Here is a 19,965-nt window from a genome sequence, read left to right on the forward strand (position 1 = left end):
GGATGTGAAAGCACTTGGGGCCAATCTGGAGAGTAGCTACTGTAAAGAGGACTGTTCATTAGCAAGGGCATAATGAAATATTTCTAGACTGTTCTTAGTATTTGTTGACTGCCAGGGTTAGAGACTGAGAATTTCTGTAAAGTCATTTATGAGCCCCTTTGCTCCCTTGCATTAAGGCCTAGTTGATGTTGAATAGACCTTGGCATATTAATAGCTCTCCACCTTGGCAAACTGTTTGGAGAAGTTGATTACTATTGATTTTCTTAAATGGTTGTTGATAACAATTTCAGATGTTCTAGCCCCCGCTAAATGACATGAGGACTGAGAAAGGGGTGGTGAAATTGGCTTTTGTTTTTTCAGAGTCATGAACAGCCTCCAGAAAAGCATATGATCTGAGAAGATATTATCAGAGTCCCTGAGAGGCGGTGTGGATTAGAGGGTAGAGAGCTTGGAATCAGAAAGATCTACCCTCAGTTCCAACTGCTACCACATCTGGGCTGTGTAAAAATTAGCAAAGCAACTCCCTTAGCCATTCTGTGCTGTGGACAGTTCTCTGAGATTGTAAATTACAGGAAAGTTGTGCGCCTGCATTAGTGGAGACAGCTTCTACACAGGGAGTTCCTCATGCCCATGAAATCACTGATCTAATCTGCTTACAGCACTCCCTCCTCCAACCATACAGCCTTCTATAAGAGAAATTCTGGTTTTCATGACCTGTAATTCCACTCTGTATCAACATTATGATGTGGTAGCCAAGAAAACTAATGTCAACTTAGGCTGCATTAAGAGAGGCATATCAGGGCAGCTAGGTGGCGCAGTGGATAAAGCACTGGCCCTGGATTCAGGAGGACCTGAGTTCAAATTTGACCTCAGACACTTGACACTTAACTAGTTGTGTGACCCTGGGCAAGTCACTTAACCCTCATTGCCCCACAGAGAGAGAGAGAGAGGCCTATCTTCTCTGGTTAGTCCCTCTGTGTTCCACCCAGGCCAGATCACACGTAGAATATGGTGTTCAGTTCTGGGAACCTCATTTTAGGAAGTTTTGTCAACAACTGGCAGTGTCCAGAGGAGGGCAAGGTGGATGGCGACAGGGCTTGAGCTCATACCATATGAGAACCAGTAGAAAGAAATGGGGAATGATTATCCTGAGGAAAAGAAGATTTAAGAGAGAATGTGAGAGTTGCATGTTCAGAACCTGGCACATAGTAGGTCCTTAATAAATACTTGGTGATTGATTATCAAGTGGAAGAAAGATTTGATTTGTTCTTTGGGACTTTAGAGTTGTGTTACTGCAGTTCTTTAACTAAGAGCAGTGGATAAGCATTGGGGTGGCAAATATAATCTTTATATAAGTAAAAACATCCTAACCATGAGAATTACCCCAATAGGGGACGGCTAGGTGGTGCAGTGTATAAAGCACCGGCCCTGAATTTAGGAGTACCTGAGTTCAAATCCGGCCTCAGACACTTGACACTTACTAGCTGTGTGACCCTGGGCAAGTCACTTAACCCCCATTGCCCTGCCAAAAAAAAAAAAAAAAGAGAGAGAGAATTACCCAATATAGGATGGGCTACATCAGGAACCACTGGGTAGATCTCAGTGGAGGTCTTCAAGCAAAGGCCAGATGAATAGCACTCAGGCATGTTGGGAAAGATTCTTGTTCCAACATGGGTGGGACTGTGTCATCTCTAAGCTCTCTTCCTACTTTGGGATTGTACGATCCTTTGTTTTTTCAGTGTGTCCTATTATTAACAAATTAGTATGTGGTGGAGGGTATTGAATGATATTGGGTTCCAAGGAGGAACCAGTAATTGAGGAAACAGGTCCTGTATATGAAAGAATAACAACAGAAGGTATATATTAATGACTTCTGCTAGTTTGGCACAGTTCTGGGTGTACGTTGAATAGTATGCTTGGAATGTTATTAATTATGATTATTTGAATAATATATAACCATACTAATCATAACTATTTTACCATTAAAATTAATTTAGATTCCCATCAATTATACAGGGTTTTGTTGTGTGTTTGAGTTAAAAATTTATAATCAGGGGGCAGCTAGGTGGTACAGTGGATAAAGCACGGACCCTGGATTCAGGAGTACCTGAGTTCAAATTTGGCCTCAGACACTTGACACTTACTGGCTGTGTGACTCTGGGCAAGTCACTTAATCCCACATAGCCCTGCAAAAAAAAATATATATATATATATAATCAGAGGAAATGTTAGCATGACTTAGCACAGTAGAACTTTATAGGTTCCTAGAATCATATTGGGGCAGCTAGGTGGCCTAAATTTAGAAAGACTCAGCTTCCTGAGTTCAAATCTGGCCTCAGACACTTATTAGCTGTGTGACTTTGGGCAAGTCACTTCACTCTGTTTGCCTCAGTTTACTCATCTGTAAAATGGGCTAGAGAAGGATATGGCAGACCACTCCTGTATCTTTGCCAACAAAATGCCCAAATGGGGTCACAAAGAGTTGGACACAACTGAACAACAACAAGAAGAATATAGTCATTGGAGCTGGAAGGAATCTTAGAGGTTATCTTGGTCACCCCTTTCATTTTATAGTGGGTAGGAAGCTGGAGGCCAGAGCAATGAGGTAACTTAAAGTGCAATAATAGCTAATAAAAATAGCCAACATATGGCGCCCACTGTGTGCCAAGCACTTCACAATTATCCTCTCATTTAATCCTCACAACAGCCCTGGGAGTTATTGTCTCTATTTTACGGATGGGCAAAAATGAGGCAGAGTTTAAGTGAGTTGCCCAGGGTCAGAAAACTAGAAAGGGTGTGCTTCAAACCTAGCAGTCCTGACTGCCAGCTCTTTGATCTTTTCCATGGGAGGTTTAAGTTGTGGAAGCACTGCCTTTCTTTTCATGCTATATTATTCTCCCCCCACAAACCCCCTTCAGGAATTCTGGTAAAGATTTTTGTTGCTTTGTCACCAGTGTAACTTGTAATTAGCCATCGTCTGTGCTTCTGTGTCCCCAGTAAGAATTGTGACTGATTAGAGGCTTGCCTCTCCTGTGATACAGTGGTCTGGGAGGCCCCTCATCTTGGGAGGCCTGCAGGAGATCAGGGAGCCGAGCACAGTCTCCAGGAAGGACTACTGCACCGAGAAAACAGTTACTTTTTAGAGGGTTGTTTGTGTTTCTTTAAAAATCATATCCTACTTAGACTGGCTTTCCAAAAAAAAAAAAAGATTCAAATTTAACATCTGTTTTGGTGTCAAATCTACAAACATGATTTGTTTTTTAACTAATTTCATTTCATGCCCTCAGTCTCAGAAAATGTTGTCTTGACCCCTCCACAGAGAAATATGTATTTCGTGGGCTGATCCACTTCAGAACATGTTTGCTGATGCAGACATCCCCACCACTCTTTCCCCTCACCCTTGAACCCTCTCAACTGAGATGCTTTTCTTCACTCACAAGGCAGATTTTCAAGGAGCTGTCAAAATGTTGGGGCTGGAGCACCTCCCCCTGCTAATGCTGCCATGGTGGTCTGTTTTTTCCTCAGCTTGCATATTCAATTCTAGTAATATTTTTTTTAATCTGTATCATGGGTTACTGAAATAACAAGGGTAACAATACTTTGATGGATGAAGAAGGAGGAAGAGGAGTAGAAGGAGGAGGAAGAGTAGAAGGAGGAGGAGGAGGAGATGGTTGAGAAGTCATCTGGTGGCCTGGTTCTGGGCAAAATATGGCAAAAACTCACTGATCAGAGCCCCCAGTGATTCCAGAGGCAGAGGGGAAGGAGCTGACTCAAGGGGAGTCATCATAGCTTAGTGCTCTGAATGATGGGCCCTATCCTGGGCTGAGGAATGGACTTCACCAACATCAAAAACTATGAGCTGTGGCAACTTGGTCACAGTGTCAGCTCTGGGGAAGAACTGCTGCTGGTGGAATTATTTTTCACTTAGAGAAAATTGGGTCAGTATTTTAGAAATTATGGAGCTGATTTTTGACCTGGTTGATCAGGATGTGAAAACGAGATGTAGGGGACATCACATCAGAAAGATCAGTGAGTTGCAATCTCCCTTCAAGCTGCCCTGAAGCTCTGCCTCACATCTCTGATAAACAATCATTTAACCTATAATAATGATTGTTCTGTGATATTTGTGTCATGCTCCCTGGTTTTCCTTCAGCATTCTCACAGACGTTCTCTTTCCATTAAAAAAGAAGCATGTGACTCTCTCCAGTTTCACCCAGAGAATTTAAACTGTTTAGGATACAAGTTAAAAGTACCTTAACCAGGTAAGTGTTTCCAATAAAAGCTATGAGAAAACCCTTTTCTTTAAGACACCCATTTTTCCCTCTACATTGAAGCCATGTTTCAAATTACTTCAGCTACTATTTGAATGGGTGCAGAGGAAAAAGAGTCTAAACTCACTCTTCCTGCTTTATTTCTGTAAACTGTTTGTTTTTACAGTGGTGTTGTATAAACAGGTATAGCTTTTTCCCTTTAGAGTTCCACTCTTTGGGGCATAAAATGAGAGCCTGTGTCATGGGGTAGTAATGTGACCTCATCAGGAGGGAACCTGGGGGCCAGTTACCTCAATATGGGGCATTTCAAGATAGTTGAAAGAGGAACTTATCTTAGTATTCCCTCAAAGTTAATAAATGCTTGTTGATTGCCTGAGTGACTGAGTTAGCATTAACTCCCTGCCCAGGCACTTACTTTGTTACTCGGGGCACATCGCTTAATAAGTCTTGATTTCCTTATCTTCATCAAGGAGATGGTACTTGCATTGCCAACCTTACAAAGCTATGAGAAAACTCTTTGTATGTGCTGGAATGCTACATACATGTGAATTGTTCTAAGTCCTTTTGATTCAGACTCAGAAAATGCCATTATCTTAAAAAGATCAATTGTGAAAGACTTCCCCAGCCCAGACAAACCTCTGTTTTGTGTCATATCCCCATTTTCTCTGGAAAGATAGTAGGGTTCAAAAATGTCACCCTGATTCTTGCTTTTCAGTTGTGTCATGGGTTGAAGTGGGATAAGCATTAAATAGATACAACATACTACTGCCATAGCCTGGGATGCTTTCCACTGATTCTGAATTCCTGTGGCAGTTTGAGGCCCGTGATAGACCTTGAGTGGGTCATTTTGGATCAGTAGGTTCCCTTGCTTTTCCACATTTGCCCTTCTTCTCTTCTCTGTCTCTGACACCAGAGTCAGAGAGATCATCAGGTGATCTATAACTGAGTCTTTGGGGTCCCCCTTCTGACCTGTAATCAATGGTCCCCCAGTTGAGAGTTCAGCCAGTCTCAGGGACCCTCTGAACAATGGAAGGGAATGTTCAAAGCCTTGCTTTGTTAGCTAAGTGATGACCCTCGGAAGTTATTGGTGCTTTGGTGATGGGAGTTCTATTCCGAGAAAACATATCTCTGAGGCTTGAATTTTCCCCCTCCCAGCTGGATTGTAGGACCCTACATCTCGGAAGTATGTAAATGCAGGCTGGACTCTAGACAGAAATTGCAAATCCCTGCTGGATGTAGGCAAGATGAGGATGTTGGTAATAAGCTTTCTCCGGAGCTGCTATTTCAAAAGGAGGGAAGATGGGCTCTATCAAGTTCAGTGCTGAATCAACCAGGGAAATGACTGAATAATAGAAATCGTTGAATGTAGCAGGGGTCAGATATGGGGACATTGTTCTTATCTCTCATAGACATTTGTTAAAGGATTTTATGCTTGTTCAGGGTTTTGAATGTCCTATGGAGAGAGAGCTCTAAAGATTTTCATAAGGGACTTCTCAGAAACAAATCAAGGGCATGAAATCTTTGATGCTGGTGCCACTGAGTGGCAATCACAAGAACTGGTGGTAGTGTTCTGCTGCACCCCTCTGGGTGGATGTACCTCCTCTCTACTCATTCTTCTCTAGTCTGTGTACCACTTTAACCCAATTAAACAATAAGCCCCTACCGTGTGTCAGGAACTTAAAGATACAGAGGCTAAAGTCCCAACAGTCCCTGGCCTCAAGAAGCTTAAACTCTGTCCCTTCTCTATTCAGTCCCCATTTTTCTTCCCTGCCCCCACCCCTGCAACCCCTTCTCATCTATAACAGACTCAATCTGTCTTCAGCATCCATAAAGACTAGCTTCCCATTAGTATACAGTGAATCCTAACCCCTGCCTGACACAATTTCAGTTATACATATATTTTCCAACAAATTTATTTCTTTTTGGGTCTAACATTTCCCACATACTGTGTAAAGTCGGTCAGTCCTTTGCATTAATACCAGCAATAGACTTGGCTGATTTTTTTTTTTGATACACTGACTACCAATGAAGTGAAAACCAGCTTCCTCAAGCAGACCTTAACCTTTACATCTGCTCCTACACTCAACATCACTATTTCTGTGAATATCACTGCCTTTCACCCATTCTTTCTCACTTTTCTACTTCTCTAACCAGTCAACTATGGTTGTTGTTGGGTCGTTCAATTGTGCTTGACTCTCCATTGAGGAAGGGAGAGAGGGAGGAAAAAAAAGGATAGATGGGAAGGAGGAAAGGAAAAAAGAAAAGATGGAAGGTAGGAAGGAAGAAGAGGAGGAAAAAGGATTGAAGTTAGGGAGGAGGAAAGGAAGGAAGGAAAGAAAAAAGGAAAGATGGAAGGGAGGAAGGAAGAAAGAAAGGAAGGAAAGAAGGAAGGAAGGGAAGAGTGTAAGATGACTTTAGTCAGAACGTATTGGTTTGTTCTAGACTTTTTGAGCCAGATCCTACTTTGATGTCATCTGGACCCATTTTTTACCCATTGGAATTATTGCCTCATCTTTGTTCACGTGTTAAATCCCATTTCAGCATCCTGCTTTGTTCTAAACCTAATATATATACGTATATAATTGGACTTTCTCCAGGGTCTTCTTTTTTCACAAATATTGTACATAAAATACAGACTTCAAGAGAGAAACAATAAGTGCCCTATTTGTAAAAAAAAATGCTATATCCTTTTGCAGGACTTGAGGTATTAATCAGTGGTAAAGAGGCATGTGCTTTCTCTGGGCAGAGCTAACTGCCCTCCTGGGAATAAAGTCTATGGCCCAAAGGCCTCTTTAGCACTTAATTTGCCACTGAATTAAGCAGCCCCATGGGTATCCCTATACAATTCTGTAAGATTTAAATGATGATGGGAAGCTCTGTGGTGATTTTTCCTTTCCAATTTGGAAGACTCAAGTGTGGAAGTCAGATCACAGTTGAAATGCAAACACTCTGAGGGGACAAGAGCCCAGCCTAATCTGCTCCTGGTAGAAGTAAGCTCCCTGAAGACAGCAACTATTCCCCTTTATCTTTGATTCCTCAATGCCTAACACAATACTTGGTATGTAATAGGCACTTAAAAAATTTGTGTTGTATGAGATCTTTCCCCCAATTTCTCCCTTCATTCACTGTTATGGGATTATTTCAGTATAAATTTAGATACCTATTATTTGCAATAACTTGTTGTTTTGGGGTGTTTGCATTTTTCCAGTGTTTCATTAGAATGATACTTTCTTTTTTTTTCTTTTCTTTTTTTTTGTGGGGCGATGAAGGTTAAGTGACTTGCCCAGGGTCTCATAGCCATTAAGTGTCAAGTGTTTGAGGCTGGATTTGAACTCGGGTCCATCCTGAATCCAGGGCTGGTGCTTTATCCACTGTGCAACCTAGCTGCCTCCAGAATGATACTTTCTTAATGGTGATTTCTTGCATTACTACCCTACTTCTGAGACATTCAAAAAATAACCTTCATGTACCTATTTCCTGTTTGGCCTGATTTTTTTTTTTTTTTTGCAATTGATTTTAAAACGTTATTAGGTTTGCTAATATTCCTTGGTATTTAAAGATGTCAGTCATCTAGAAATAATGATTTACACATTGCTTAGATTTTTAAAATATCTCCTGGCTTATTCATTAGCTGTTATTTTACACTTATTTTCAGGACTTCTCAGTTGTCAAAATTCATTCACTATCTTTCTTAAAGATTTTCAGAAATTGTGCTTCTTCTCTGCTTGTGTCCTTTTCACGCTCAGTTCTTTAAACACATAACCTCCAACAGTCCATATTTGAATAAATGAATTTCATTCCTAAACCATTCCAGCCATCATTTTCATTCCTCTCTCACCAGAACACCAGACTCTGCCTTTGAAACTATCCTAAGGATAGATGAGCTTTTCCTTATCTTTCCAAACCATATCACACATATACATGGACCATAGCCCTTCAAGTTCCCTTTGTCTGTTGTCTTCCCCAGTTAGAATGTATGCTCCTTGAAGATAGGTAACAGCTTTCTTTCTTGTATTTGTATCCTTGGCACTTAGCATAGGGCTTGGCATGTAGTGAGTAATTAATAAATGCTTTAACATTTATTTATTGAATGTATAATATGTCCATAATAACTAATCAGTTCCCACTCAAGAAATCTTTACCTGGACTCACTCCTCCCTGCACCCATTTTATTTGGATTATGAATTCCATTTGACTTCCTTGTCTCTTCCCACTTTGCTTTAATGTGCTCTGTTCCTTTCTATTCTGCTATGTTAGCATTCCTCTGCTTTTACTGCAATATTGTTTCTTTTGAATGAGTTCTCTTTGAAAGAAAAACTGGATCTCATTTCCATACATAAAAGTACTAGAAATCATTATGTAGCCTTTTTTTTAGATTGTAGAAGGTAACACAACAGTTTAGAATGTATGTCAGGTCCAATAGCCATCTTCTTTTCATTGATTCACTTCAAGCTCTTTACTATCCTAGTTGCCCCTCCCATGTATGCTCCATAACTTATTGTTATCTGTCCCCAAAAGGCCACAGAACCAAAGCCAGCACTCTAGTTGCACCCCTCATTTTTATTACCATGCTCCTTTAAGACAGGCTAAGATTACATTCACTTCCTTACCTACCATATCACACTATTGACCTATATGGAGTTACCCAATGAAGAAGTTCATCTGTAGAATGTTGTCTGTGCCTTGACCAGCTTCCAAGGCTTGCTTTATCTACTTGGATTTTGGGGGTTTTTTTGGTAGGAGGAGGAAATGGATGGGAATGGAAGGCTATCTCATCTAGACCCATGATTCCATCAGTGTGGGAATTCCATCTACAGATCTATGTCTCTGTGACTTATAGCTGTAGGGATTTGGTGATTTTCCCCATGATCACTTGTGTGTCTGAGATTGCAGTTGAATCCTGACTCCCAGGCTGGCCCTCGATTCCCAGCTGCCTCCCCATCTTCAGATTGCTGCCATGATTTGACAGCTTTTCTCTCAGCTCACTGCGACTTGCCTCTGCCTTAGTGGTAGGCAATTTCACCGTCCCTCTCTTATCTCTTACCTCCCCTTTGGGGGAGGCTGAAATATCTGAAATGGTTATCAACCACCATTTAAAAGAGAATCAAGAGCAATCCACTTTTCAAAGTGTGCTATGGAAGGAAGCATTAACATGCCAGATTCTATTCATTTCAATGAGCCTTAACACAAGAGAGCAGAAGGCTTCCACCAGAAGCTTTGTGAAGTTCAGTCTTCTCACCCCAGAGGTGAACAATTTTTCTACAAAGGATATCTCTAACTCTTCTAATACCATCCCTCATCAATACTCCCCATCACAATGGAGTTCCTTTAGCCTAAGCTCAACTGGATTCTGTTTTTTGTTTGCTTGTTTTTTTGCAGGGCAATGAGGGTTAAGTGACTTGCCCAGGGTCACACTGTTAGCATCAAGTATCTGAGGCCAGATTTGAACTCAGGTCCTCCTGAATCCAGGGCCAGTGCTTTATCCACTGCATCACCCAGCTGCCCCCTTCAACTGGTTTCTGTTACTGATAACCTCCTTCCATTTCCCTTCTTTTCTTTTTCCAACGGCTGAAAAAGTTAGCACTTATAACAGATATCTTGGTACTTTAGCAGTGTGTTTAAATCATCTTAATGTTGCCCAGATAGATGAAGATGGCTGAATCAGAACATTCCATGGTCTAGAAATCACAACATTACATTTTTTAAGCTAGGAAAGGACCTCAAGAGTTCATCTAGTCTAAACCTTTCATTTAACAAGTGAGGTGTAATGATTGAAATGATGCCACCTGCTGGAGACTTACTGGAGAAAAGCTGCGCCATGAGGGTAAGACCATGTGTCTTTTCTTTGGCGTCAGGAAGTGACTTTGCTGGTGGGAGGAAGAAAGGGGAGCCTGGCGCTCTGACTCTCTCTCTTGCCTGAGGACTCCAGTGGAGAGCGGAGCTAGAAATGCGCTCTCCCTTTAATAGACAGATGAATGTAGGCCTTTCTCACTCTCTTCACCAAATTCTTATTCTCCTTAATAAATGCTTAAAAGTCTAACTCTTGCTAAATCTTATAATTTATTGGTGACCACTCGTTAGATATTTTAGGCAGACTAGCTAGAATTTTAGCCTTAACAGAGGAAAACTGAGGCCCAAAGTGATGAATTATCTTGCCTAAGGGGATACAAGTGGAAATGATAGGGCTGGACTTTGAATTCAGATCCTCTGATTCCTAGAATCTATGCTGTTTCCTGATAGGTCATTTTTGGTTTGGAACTGCAACACGAAATCCTTCCCTGAGAGAATCATCTTCCTTGTTATGGATTAGTGAGGTGAACATTTGTCTTACAGGAGTTCTAGGTAAGAGCTAGGTATACATCAAAACAGAGGTATACAGGGATAGAATACAATGCTTGCTAGACATAACCAGCACACAGTGAATATGTCTCACCTCTTCCATTACATTATTTTAGTCCTTTCAGGTAAGGACTATTTCTCCTACCACTTCAAAATATTGTTATTACATCTTTCACCTAGCTGTTGTTCAATGTTAGTTGAGTTATTATCTGACCAGAAGGCTACGAGATAAGTCTGTTGCATATTGGGGATACTATGTTGTGTGTATGAGTGAGTTTATGTGTGTGTGTTTACACATACACACAATATATTCAACGTTATAAGGATCCATGATTTTCTCAGTGTGGACACACTCTCCATCAACTCCTGCACAGATTAATAATCCTTTTATAATTTCAAAGGTGGTCTTTGAGAGCTACTGTGGCTAAAAAAATTCATCATAGGGGCAGCTAGGTGGCACAGTGGATAGAGCACCGGCCCTGGAGTCAGGAGGACCTGAGTTCAAATCCAGCCTCAGACACTTAACACTTACTAGCTGTGTGACCCTGGGCAAGTCATTTAACCCCAATTGCCCCACTAAAAAAAAAAAAAGAATATTAAAAAAATTCATCATTCTCTGGCCAACCTGGTGATGAACCCTCTCCAAACTTAGCTGTGTCACTCCTCAGATGGTAGTTATAGTTGTTGTTCAGTTGTTTCAGTCATGACCTCATTTGGGGTTTTCTTGGCAAAGATACTGGAGGGGTTTGCCATTTTCTTCTCCAGCTCATTTTACAGATGAGGAAACTGAGGCAAACAAGGTTAAATGACTTGCCCAGGGTCACACAGCTAGTAAGTATCTAAGACCAGATTTGAACTCAGGAAGATGAGTCTTCCTGACTTCAGGCCCAGTGCTCTGTGCAATATGGCGCCACCTAGCTGCTCCTCAAGCCTCTTCCCTTGGTGGAGTCTGCACTCTGATGCACTCTTTAATAACTTGGTGGCTTCTCCATCCTATCATGAGAGTCAGACTTTAGTGAAGCATAGGCCTATATTCCAGTGGAGCTGTATTCTCATTGATGTGAGTATTTCCTCTGATGATGCAGATCACAACCCATCCACACCTGTGATTCCTTTGTGGCTTCTGTCTACACCTTCCCATAGCTTTACGATGGTAGGGAGGCCCATTCTAAGTCTTTGGGGGCCTTCCTCGTAGCCTATTGATATCCTGAAGATGCTAGTGGAGCTCCTGGGCTATCCATCGGATATCCCTTGATCTTGTCATGAGACTAACCCATCTTTTCCCATCACACAATGATTGAAAATGGGAACAAGCTTACATCTATATGCTAAGCTTAAATGAAAAAAACTTTACTGTGTATAGCACTCAGTCCTTGAATGAGAAACTATCCCTTTGCTAATTGCATAGTGTTTCTAGGTTCTCAAAGAAGCAAGGATCTTTGCTAGAAGTTTTGCATCCTGGTGAAAATTTGTCCTATATCAGCCATTAGCAGTCAGCATTCTCTGTCTTCAACAGAACACTGTTCATACGGCAGTCTAAGCACAGTCAGGATTGTCCTTCGTGTTCTTCAGGCCTGAGGGATGTATCATAGACTTCTAACTGATTTCTCTTCATGCCTCTTTAATTGGCCCTTTGACAGTTTCAGTGTCTTACAAAGTTTATATAGTTTGAGTTAAACCATTGCCAAGTACAGGGTTCTGCAGAGTTTAATTTCTGATAACCAGCCGACCCCAAGGATTTAAAAATATTTCAGCTTCTACACTCCTTTCTCAGCCTGACCTTTCCCCAGGCAGTGGAGCATGTTCCTGTGGGCTCATGGAGAGCAAAGTTGCAAAGCTTTGAGGGACCATTGGGTGGTCTTGGATGGTGAACAGTGTGTATGTCCTCTGAGCCAATGTTTCCAGCACTGGGGATAACTTGTGCATCAATCATCAATCAGCCAATCAGTACAGACCATCTCACAGAACTGGGAGGATTTGCTTGTGCCCTGTAAAAGCTGCAGGGATTGTTACATGAAGTAAATTTTTGAACTGAATGATAATGATCATATAGTTGTGACTTTCTGTACCCTGCCAATACCCAACCCTCTTTTCAGAATCAATTTGGGTTCATTGGTACCTAGAACAAACAGGATTTCAAGCCAATCAGTCTACTTGTTTTCAGCACTTGACACTGATGCCTTTTCTTAAAGTAGCTATTTAACAGACTGCTTTTATTGAAGTTCATAAATTTCCATGTAATTCATTCTTGCAGAACTCAACTCACAGATTCAATATTCCAGAACTTTATTTTTAGCTGATTTTAACTTTTAGGAGAAAGGAGTCGAATCACTAGAAAACAGTTCATATCAGGGATTTCTGAAAAAAAAAAAGTAACTTCTAGGGTAAATCTCTGGGAATACACATTCATTTCTGGTTTTTTACTCCTCTACAAGTTTAGACAATGAGACTTGATATTCTGAAATAAAACCCTGAGGCACTACAAGTTCCCAAATAACCTTCAGGATACTGTTCAGGAAAGAGGAGTAATTTATCTTAGAAAGCATTTAACAACAAGAATTGAAACACAGTTTTCTGCTTAACCCTTCTTTCACTGGGACACTTGTTTCTCTTCAGCATTCCAGATAGCTGAATTTTTATTATGCAATAAAATCCTAGTCTCTGGACACTAACATACTGTCTCTTAACATTTTTATATTGCATCTAACAGCTTTTTCAGGACCTTTTATTTTTTTTAAATAGTGATGATGGTAGAAAGGGTTGAGTGCCTTAGAATAAGGAAAGGCATTTAGCAAATTACAATTTATGAAAACAAATGTTTATGTCATCTAGAATCTCCCCACCAGACATGGTGTCCCAGGAAAAAGAGCTGTCCACATTTACTCTTCATAGATCTCTAGGTCAACTCCGCTCTTTGTGCATCCTAAAATCATACCATTCCTGTTTCCAACTTGGCCCATAGCCCTGCTCGCTGTGTTTCTTATACTATGAGTCACTCAAAGGACACCTTGATGGGGGTGAGGTTTTGCAGGTAGTAGGGGGAGTCAGGATCCATATCATGAGGGGAACAAGTATAAACCAAATGTTAGGCTTCCAGAGCCAGTGCCAAAAGTTAGCATTATTGTTCAAAGCGTGGAAGTCCAGTGACCTGATAAGAGAGAGAAAAAATTCTGCAAGGGGTTTTCATATCTTTAGGGGGGAGGGGAAAATGGGGACAGTACCAGATGAGGAGGGAGGATACAGCAAACACTGATCATCATTTGCCCCATTGCCAAACTATCTCACTAAACCTCGCATCTTCTGATAATGGGCCGTGCCTGTTCTGACTCTTCTGCTTTGCCTTAACCTGCTAACCCACCAACACTAGCAGTACTACCAAGCATATGTGCTGAAATGATTGGAACAAGGTTTACGTTACCCTCTCCTAATTTAGCTGTGATAGGCAGTGGGCCTGTACCTCTGCTTCTTCCTAGGCTAAAGAAGATAGCAGTTATTGTAGCCCCTTTAGAGCTGGGTGTTAAAACAAATGGCCATCCAACTAAGAATGAGCTACCCAATCTTTGCCAAACGTTTTAGGAAGTGCTCTCTGAGCAGCAGCAAATAGCAAAAGGGAAATGGAAATTCATTTGGAATAAAGCAAAATGTAACTCCTGCAAATCCAAAAGGCAAAGGGAAAACATTTCTTTTATCTGTTGGGGTTTGGGGTTTTGGTTTTCAATCTTCAGAGTATTTTCTTTTTTTCTAGTTACATGTAAGGAGAGTTTTCAACATTTGTTTTCATAAGACTTTTGAGTTCCAGATTTTTCTCCCTCCCCAAGATGGCAAGCAATCTGATATAGGTTATACATGTTACATGTTTGTTTTTGTAATGCAGCATGTGTGTGTGTGTTTTTTGTAGGTTTTATAACCAACCACCATTAGCGTGGACTTCCCAGCCTAAGCCAGATCTTACCTACTGGAGAAGAAAAGGACAAGCCTTCAGTACATTGCTAGATCCTACAGACAGAGGGCACCTTGAAATCCCCAGAATGGCAGAGCCCCGTGGTACCAACCGAAATGTGAGAGAGGGTCAGCTGGAAGTAGGATCGAGGATGGAAAGCACGATGAGGAGAGCGGTTTTAGAAGACAGCTGGAAAGTATCAGGAGATCCCAAGTGGCAGAGCGCACATTTTGAAAGCTGGAAGCAGCCACGGAGACTAGGGAGACAGATGTCTGATGGAGATGGGGAGAAGCTGCTTCAAGATCTGTACTCATTTACTAAAGGAGACAATGCATTTAATTCCCAAAACAAGGGAAAGTCCCAGTCTTTGCCTAGAGTTCTTTCTCCTGACACCCTAAGATGTGTAGAAATGCCCATTCTGATAAATGATTACCATTTCCCAGGGGATGCTAACATGCTATTTTATCCTACAAATAGTACATCAAACTTGGAGTACCTAAGAAACTCCGAAAGGGGTGACCCCTATATTCCTTTACAAAAGCCCAAGTATGGGAGACCCCTAAAACCTCCCTCTTATGAGCTCCATCGACAGACTCGAGGTGGGGTAGAAACCAGCAGGTATCACGATAACTACCCAAAAGACTGTATTTCTTTTCTGCCCAAAACTAATGAGCTCAAGCAGGACCCTTATAACCCAGACCCAAATTTGGAGCCTCCCGTGTATGTCCCACCACCATCTTATAGGTCGCCACCCCACCAGAACACAAATCCACATTTCCTAAATGAAGTGCCTCATTTCCAGTATGGTGGTCACACACAGCAGCAGCAGCAGCAGCAGCAACTGATGGACAAGCCTGTTGCTGACCATTACTCTTCATCTGGCTCCTACAAATCTGGGAATCAATATGGTGCAAGTGTGTGTCTTCCCCATGGGCTTCCCGGACACACCCAGCACATGGATGCTTGTGACAGCTCGGTTCAGTATATTCCCTTCAGTGACCCACGAATCCGACACATCAAAATAGCCCATCATCAGGACCTCAGCCAGGAAACCAAATTCCTTGAAAAATTACATACCACAGGTCCCTCTGCTTTCCAAGGACCAGTTCGGGTTCAAGCACAAGATGATGGTGCCTTTTTTCATCCTGAAAGCCAAGTCCCCTCAACTCAAAGTGAGAGTGACCCTGCCATTTATGGACCTAGCCTTGGGTGGCTCCCAGTAGCACCACCCCCAGACAGAGAAATCTGTGCCTTGCCTGACCAAAGAGACCATTGTGTTTTAAGTGAGCCACAGCCTGATAAGGAAAACAGCCGTCAGCAGTGTGCTCAAGGGAGGGTTCCTTCCCAAAGCCCACAGTGGGAGAGTACCTGTGAAACCATAACTAAGCTCAAAACATTTCAAACTGGGATTCGGACCAAGAGAAGTTCAAAGAAGAAAGTGAACGAAACCGTATTTTGCTTGGTTTCTGTCCCAGTTAAATCAGAGCCACATCTGCCAGCTACAGATAGGAATAACAATGATTTAAAACAGAGTGCTGATAAAAAGAATGGCAATGATAAAAGTGGAGCTTTGCAAGAACAAAGTCTCTTAAGCATGTCTTCCACTGACCTGGAGTTACAAGCACTTATAGGGAGCATGGCCAGTCAAACTGAGTTACAAAAACAAGGACCAGGAGGGCCAAAGCAGTACAAACAAACAAATGACCTCAGATTCAGTCACCCCATGAAACACAGGGAACTCAAATACTCTGGCTCTTGGCCAGGTGACCAGTACAGAGACCAGCAAACACAGACCACCATCACCCAAGAATCTCAAACCTCTCAGCTTCTTTCTGCTGAAAAGATGGAGGGCCAACACGGTGTGCTGCCCATTCCAAAAGTATCCGACCTTACTCTGAAATTCTCAGAACCCTCTGCTTCCAAAACCCCGAAGCCAACAGCATCACCTCCCAGTGACTGGAAGCTGAAGTCAGATACCTGTAATCTGAAAGGTCAGGTGTACTTTAGTCCATCCAACAATAGCGCTTTCTCGAGGACTGCTTCATCTACCCTCCAGGGGCCTTCATCAAAAGCAGGCCAGAGCCAGCCTTATGGGCCCTTCACTGATGTAAATGAGAGGGACACTAAGCCAGTATTTAAAGGTCAAGTAGTGAAGGGTGAATCAAGTGCCCCATGCAACAGTAAAGAGCTCTTTGGTCAGTTTCTCTTAAAACCAGTTAGCCGTCGTCCCTGGGATGTCATAAGTCAGTTAGAAAGTTTTAACAAGGAGCTTCAAGAACAGGAAGAAAGTAGCAGCAGCAGCAGCAGCAGCAGCAGCAGTAGTAGTAGTAGTATCAATAAAGAGGATACAGAAAGTGAGCAACAGATGCAAGCTGATGCTGATTCTGGAGCTGCTGATGATACTGATGCTGGGCTATGGGACTATAAGTCTGATGGATCCAGCCAGGAAATGCGAGTTGGGCTACAGTCAAGGACGGCACCCGAAGTTCCCGTATTTAAATCAGGAAGAGTTAAGAGCATGGAGCCAACATCTGATTTCATCTACGGCTATCTCAAACCACAAGTACCCTTGCAGAGAAGAGATAGCAAAGGTGAATCTGTTGAGGCCACCGATGAAAGTGCGCTTCCACAACCAAGAAACCAAGAAATGGAGAATAGAATGAACAAGGTAGCCATCAGCCCAGACCCGGTGAAAAGAATAATGTCGAGTGGTTTGATGAAGACGATTGCAAACCCCTTGATCTACCCAGCTGACATAAGAGAGCCCCAAGAAAATAGGCAATATAGCAATGTGTTAAATTCTGCACAACCGAGCCAAATAATCTGTCCCAGGAGTGATGCAACCGAAGAGAGGGAGTCAGGAGCACACATTTCTTTAGTGAACAAAAGCCCAGGTCTGCCTGAACCAGAGGTCAAGTTTGTGGAGATTGAGACAGGTCCGGAGCATGATGTCAACAAGCTAGATGGCATTTTAGAAAAATCAGGTACAATAGAAATCCCTCCTAATGAACCCCTTCAAATGAGGGCTGCCCGGATTCTAGGCATAGAGGTAGCCATGGAGTCCCTCATCCCTGGTAACAAGGAAAGGGGGCCAAACCTTCCTCCCAGTCCTGCTGAAAGTGTTGCCATGGCTGATTTGTCTGCAACAGAAACATCATGCAATTCAGTGCAATCAAAGGACCCTGACTCCACGTCATTAAAAAGTGCTTTTGCTAGCAGGAGGAAGTGTGGCTGGATGGAAAGCCCTCTCTTTGTAGGGGAGAGAGACACTCATTTGAAGACACACGTAATTGCCCAAGATTCGGAACTCAGCCCAGATGTGGATGGAGATGACACCACTAATGCTTCAGTCCCTGAACCTGAGCCCAAATCACCTTCCAAGCTCCATGGACAAAAGGACCTCAGGCCAAACCAGTCCTACAAGTCAACTTTGTTTCATTATCTGGAAAGGAGCTCTATAGGGATGGGCTCAGAAAAGAAATTCAGAAGCACATCCAAGGTGATTGAAACCATACAAGAGAAATTAGTCAGCCCCCCAAGCAAACCAGCTGTGGACCGGCTAATGCGAATGAAGGAAGTGGATTCCATCTCTCGAATTAGACGTCTCAGTTCCAAGAGCACCGATTCTGGGGAGGACACAGAGGAAGAGAAAATTCCGAGAAGACTGGAAGGACAGTCAAGGGGCTTTGGCTCTTTGAATGGCGGTGACCCAGGACACAAAGTAGAGGATGCTGGAGCTGTGTCTAAGCACATCACATCCCTAGGAGAAAATGGGCATCAGACAATATATAGTGTAAAAAAGAATGCAGAGCAAGATTTTTTTTGCCTAGGTAAGTAGCATTAACACCTGAATGATGCCTTGTTAGGGAAGAGTACATTCTGTCTTTTCTAACTAAGAATCCCTTGGGGGAAGATGGAGGTTTCCTTGGTCTGGGGTACTCCTGGTGTAGAGACTCCTTCCACTAAAGCAAATCACCAATTTGTATGTAATTTATATGGCCTTAGAAAATTGACTAGGGACACCACAAAGGTTTGAGTAACTTGCCTGTGGTCACAAAGTCTGTAGGTGTCAGAAGCACAACTTTCTTCCAGGTCTTTCTGATCGCAAGGGTGGTGTTCTAGCTACTAGGTTGCATTGCCTTTCAGAATATAAGAAATAACCATGTAAGTATGTCCTGCTTTAAGAAAACCAATACATGAAATTTGGCATGTGGACAAAATAAACAGGGAGATGATTTTTTTTATTATTTTACCCCCCCCCCTAAAAATTCTTGTTTTATAAGAGATGTACCAGAATGGGGGATTTTAACCTCATTTTGTGTCATAGAGCCCCTGGGCAGTCTGGTGAAGCCAATGGACCCGTTCTTAGAACCATGTTTTTAAATGCATAAAATAAAGTACATAAAACCACAAAGCATACCAATTCTATTGAAATTCAGTTATCAAAAATTTTTTTTTAAAAACCAAGCTTACATATTCCAGATCAAGAAGCTCTAGACAAGAGTGTTCATCTAAGTCGCTATGGGATTCAGAGGGATGGAGGTGGCAGCGACCTCAGAGTCCTATAGGTGGTATGATACATCAAAGGCAGAACCACTGTAACACATTGCCTCCCTTGGCTCCTGTGATACATTTTAAATTCTATTCACAGAAATGAAGTGTACACCTAGTGTTCTCAGAACCTAACTACTCTGAGAAGTAAGTCACAGTTTTGCTGGCTCCAATATAATAATAGTCCATCTTAGATCGAGACACTACTGGACATTTTATAGGAGCTGGTAGTTACCCTCCAGGGTAGCCAAGTGGCCCAGTGAATAGAATGAAGGGCCTGGAGTCAAGAAGACCTGAGTTCAAATGTGACTTCAGACACTTACTAGCTGTGTGATAGGGGTAGCTAGGAGCACAGTAGATAGAACACTGGCCCTGGAGTCATGAGGACCTGAGTTCAAATCTCACCTCAGACATTTACAATCTGTGTGACCCTGGGCAAGTCATTTGACCCCAATTGCCTTAAACATCCAGGGCCATCTCCAGTCATCCTGATTTATATATTGCACTGGACCCAGATGTCTCTGGAGGAGAAAGTGAAGTTGGTGACCTTGCACAGCCCTTCTCACTTAAATACAATTCATTGCGAGTCCTGGTGCTCTTTGAGAAGGAAGAACAAACAACAACTGCTGTGTTATCCTGGACAAGTCATTTAACCCTATTCACCTGTTTCCTCATCTACCAACCGAAGTAGATGGAGATGGAAAACTGCTCCAGTATCTTTACCAAGAAAACCCCTAAAGGGGTCTTGAAGCATCAAACATGACTGAAACAACTAAAAAACAACAACAAAAGTTACCCTCCAGGATATCACCACTGGTGATTAGAAATATACCCCTCAGATATTCCTAACCGCCCTTTAATGAC

General features: G+C 42.2%; 1 protein-coding gene across 5 annotated transcripts in view; it reads left to right on the forward strand.

Annotated features, from left to right (window-relative positions):
• The window catches only part of JCAD (junctional cadherin 5 associated), a 73,384-nt gene that overhangs the window by 40,957 nt on the left and 12,462 nt on the right, over positions 1 to 19,965 (forward strand). For all 5 annotated transcript variants that reach the window (XM_043966330.1, XM_043966332.1, XM_043966333.1 and 2 more), the window contains one exon: positions 14,509 to 18,380. In XM_043966330.1, the coding sequence (XP_043822265.1) occupies positions 14,509 to 18,380 (3,872 nt within the window). The remainder of the gene's footprint in view (positions 1 to 14,508; positions 18,381 to 19,965) is intronic.

This window comes from Dromiciops gliroides, chromosome 5 (genome assembly GCF_019393635.1).
Source record: "Dromiciops gliroides isolate mDroGli1 chromosome 5, mDroGli1.pri, whole genome shotgun sequence".
Lineage (NCBI taxonomy): Eukaryota > Metazoa > Chordata > Mammalia > Microbiotheria > Microbiotheriidae > Dromiciops > Dromiciops gliroides.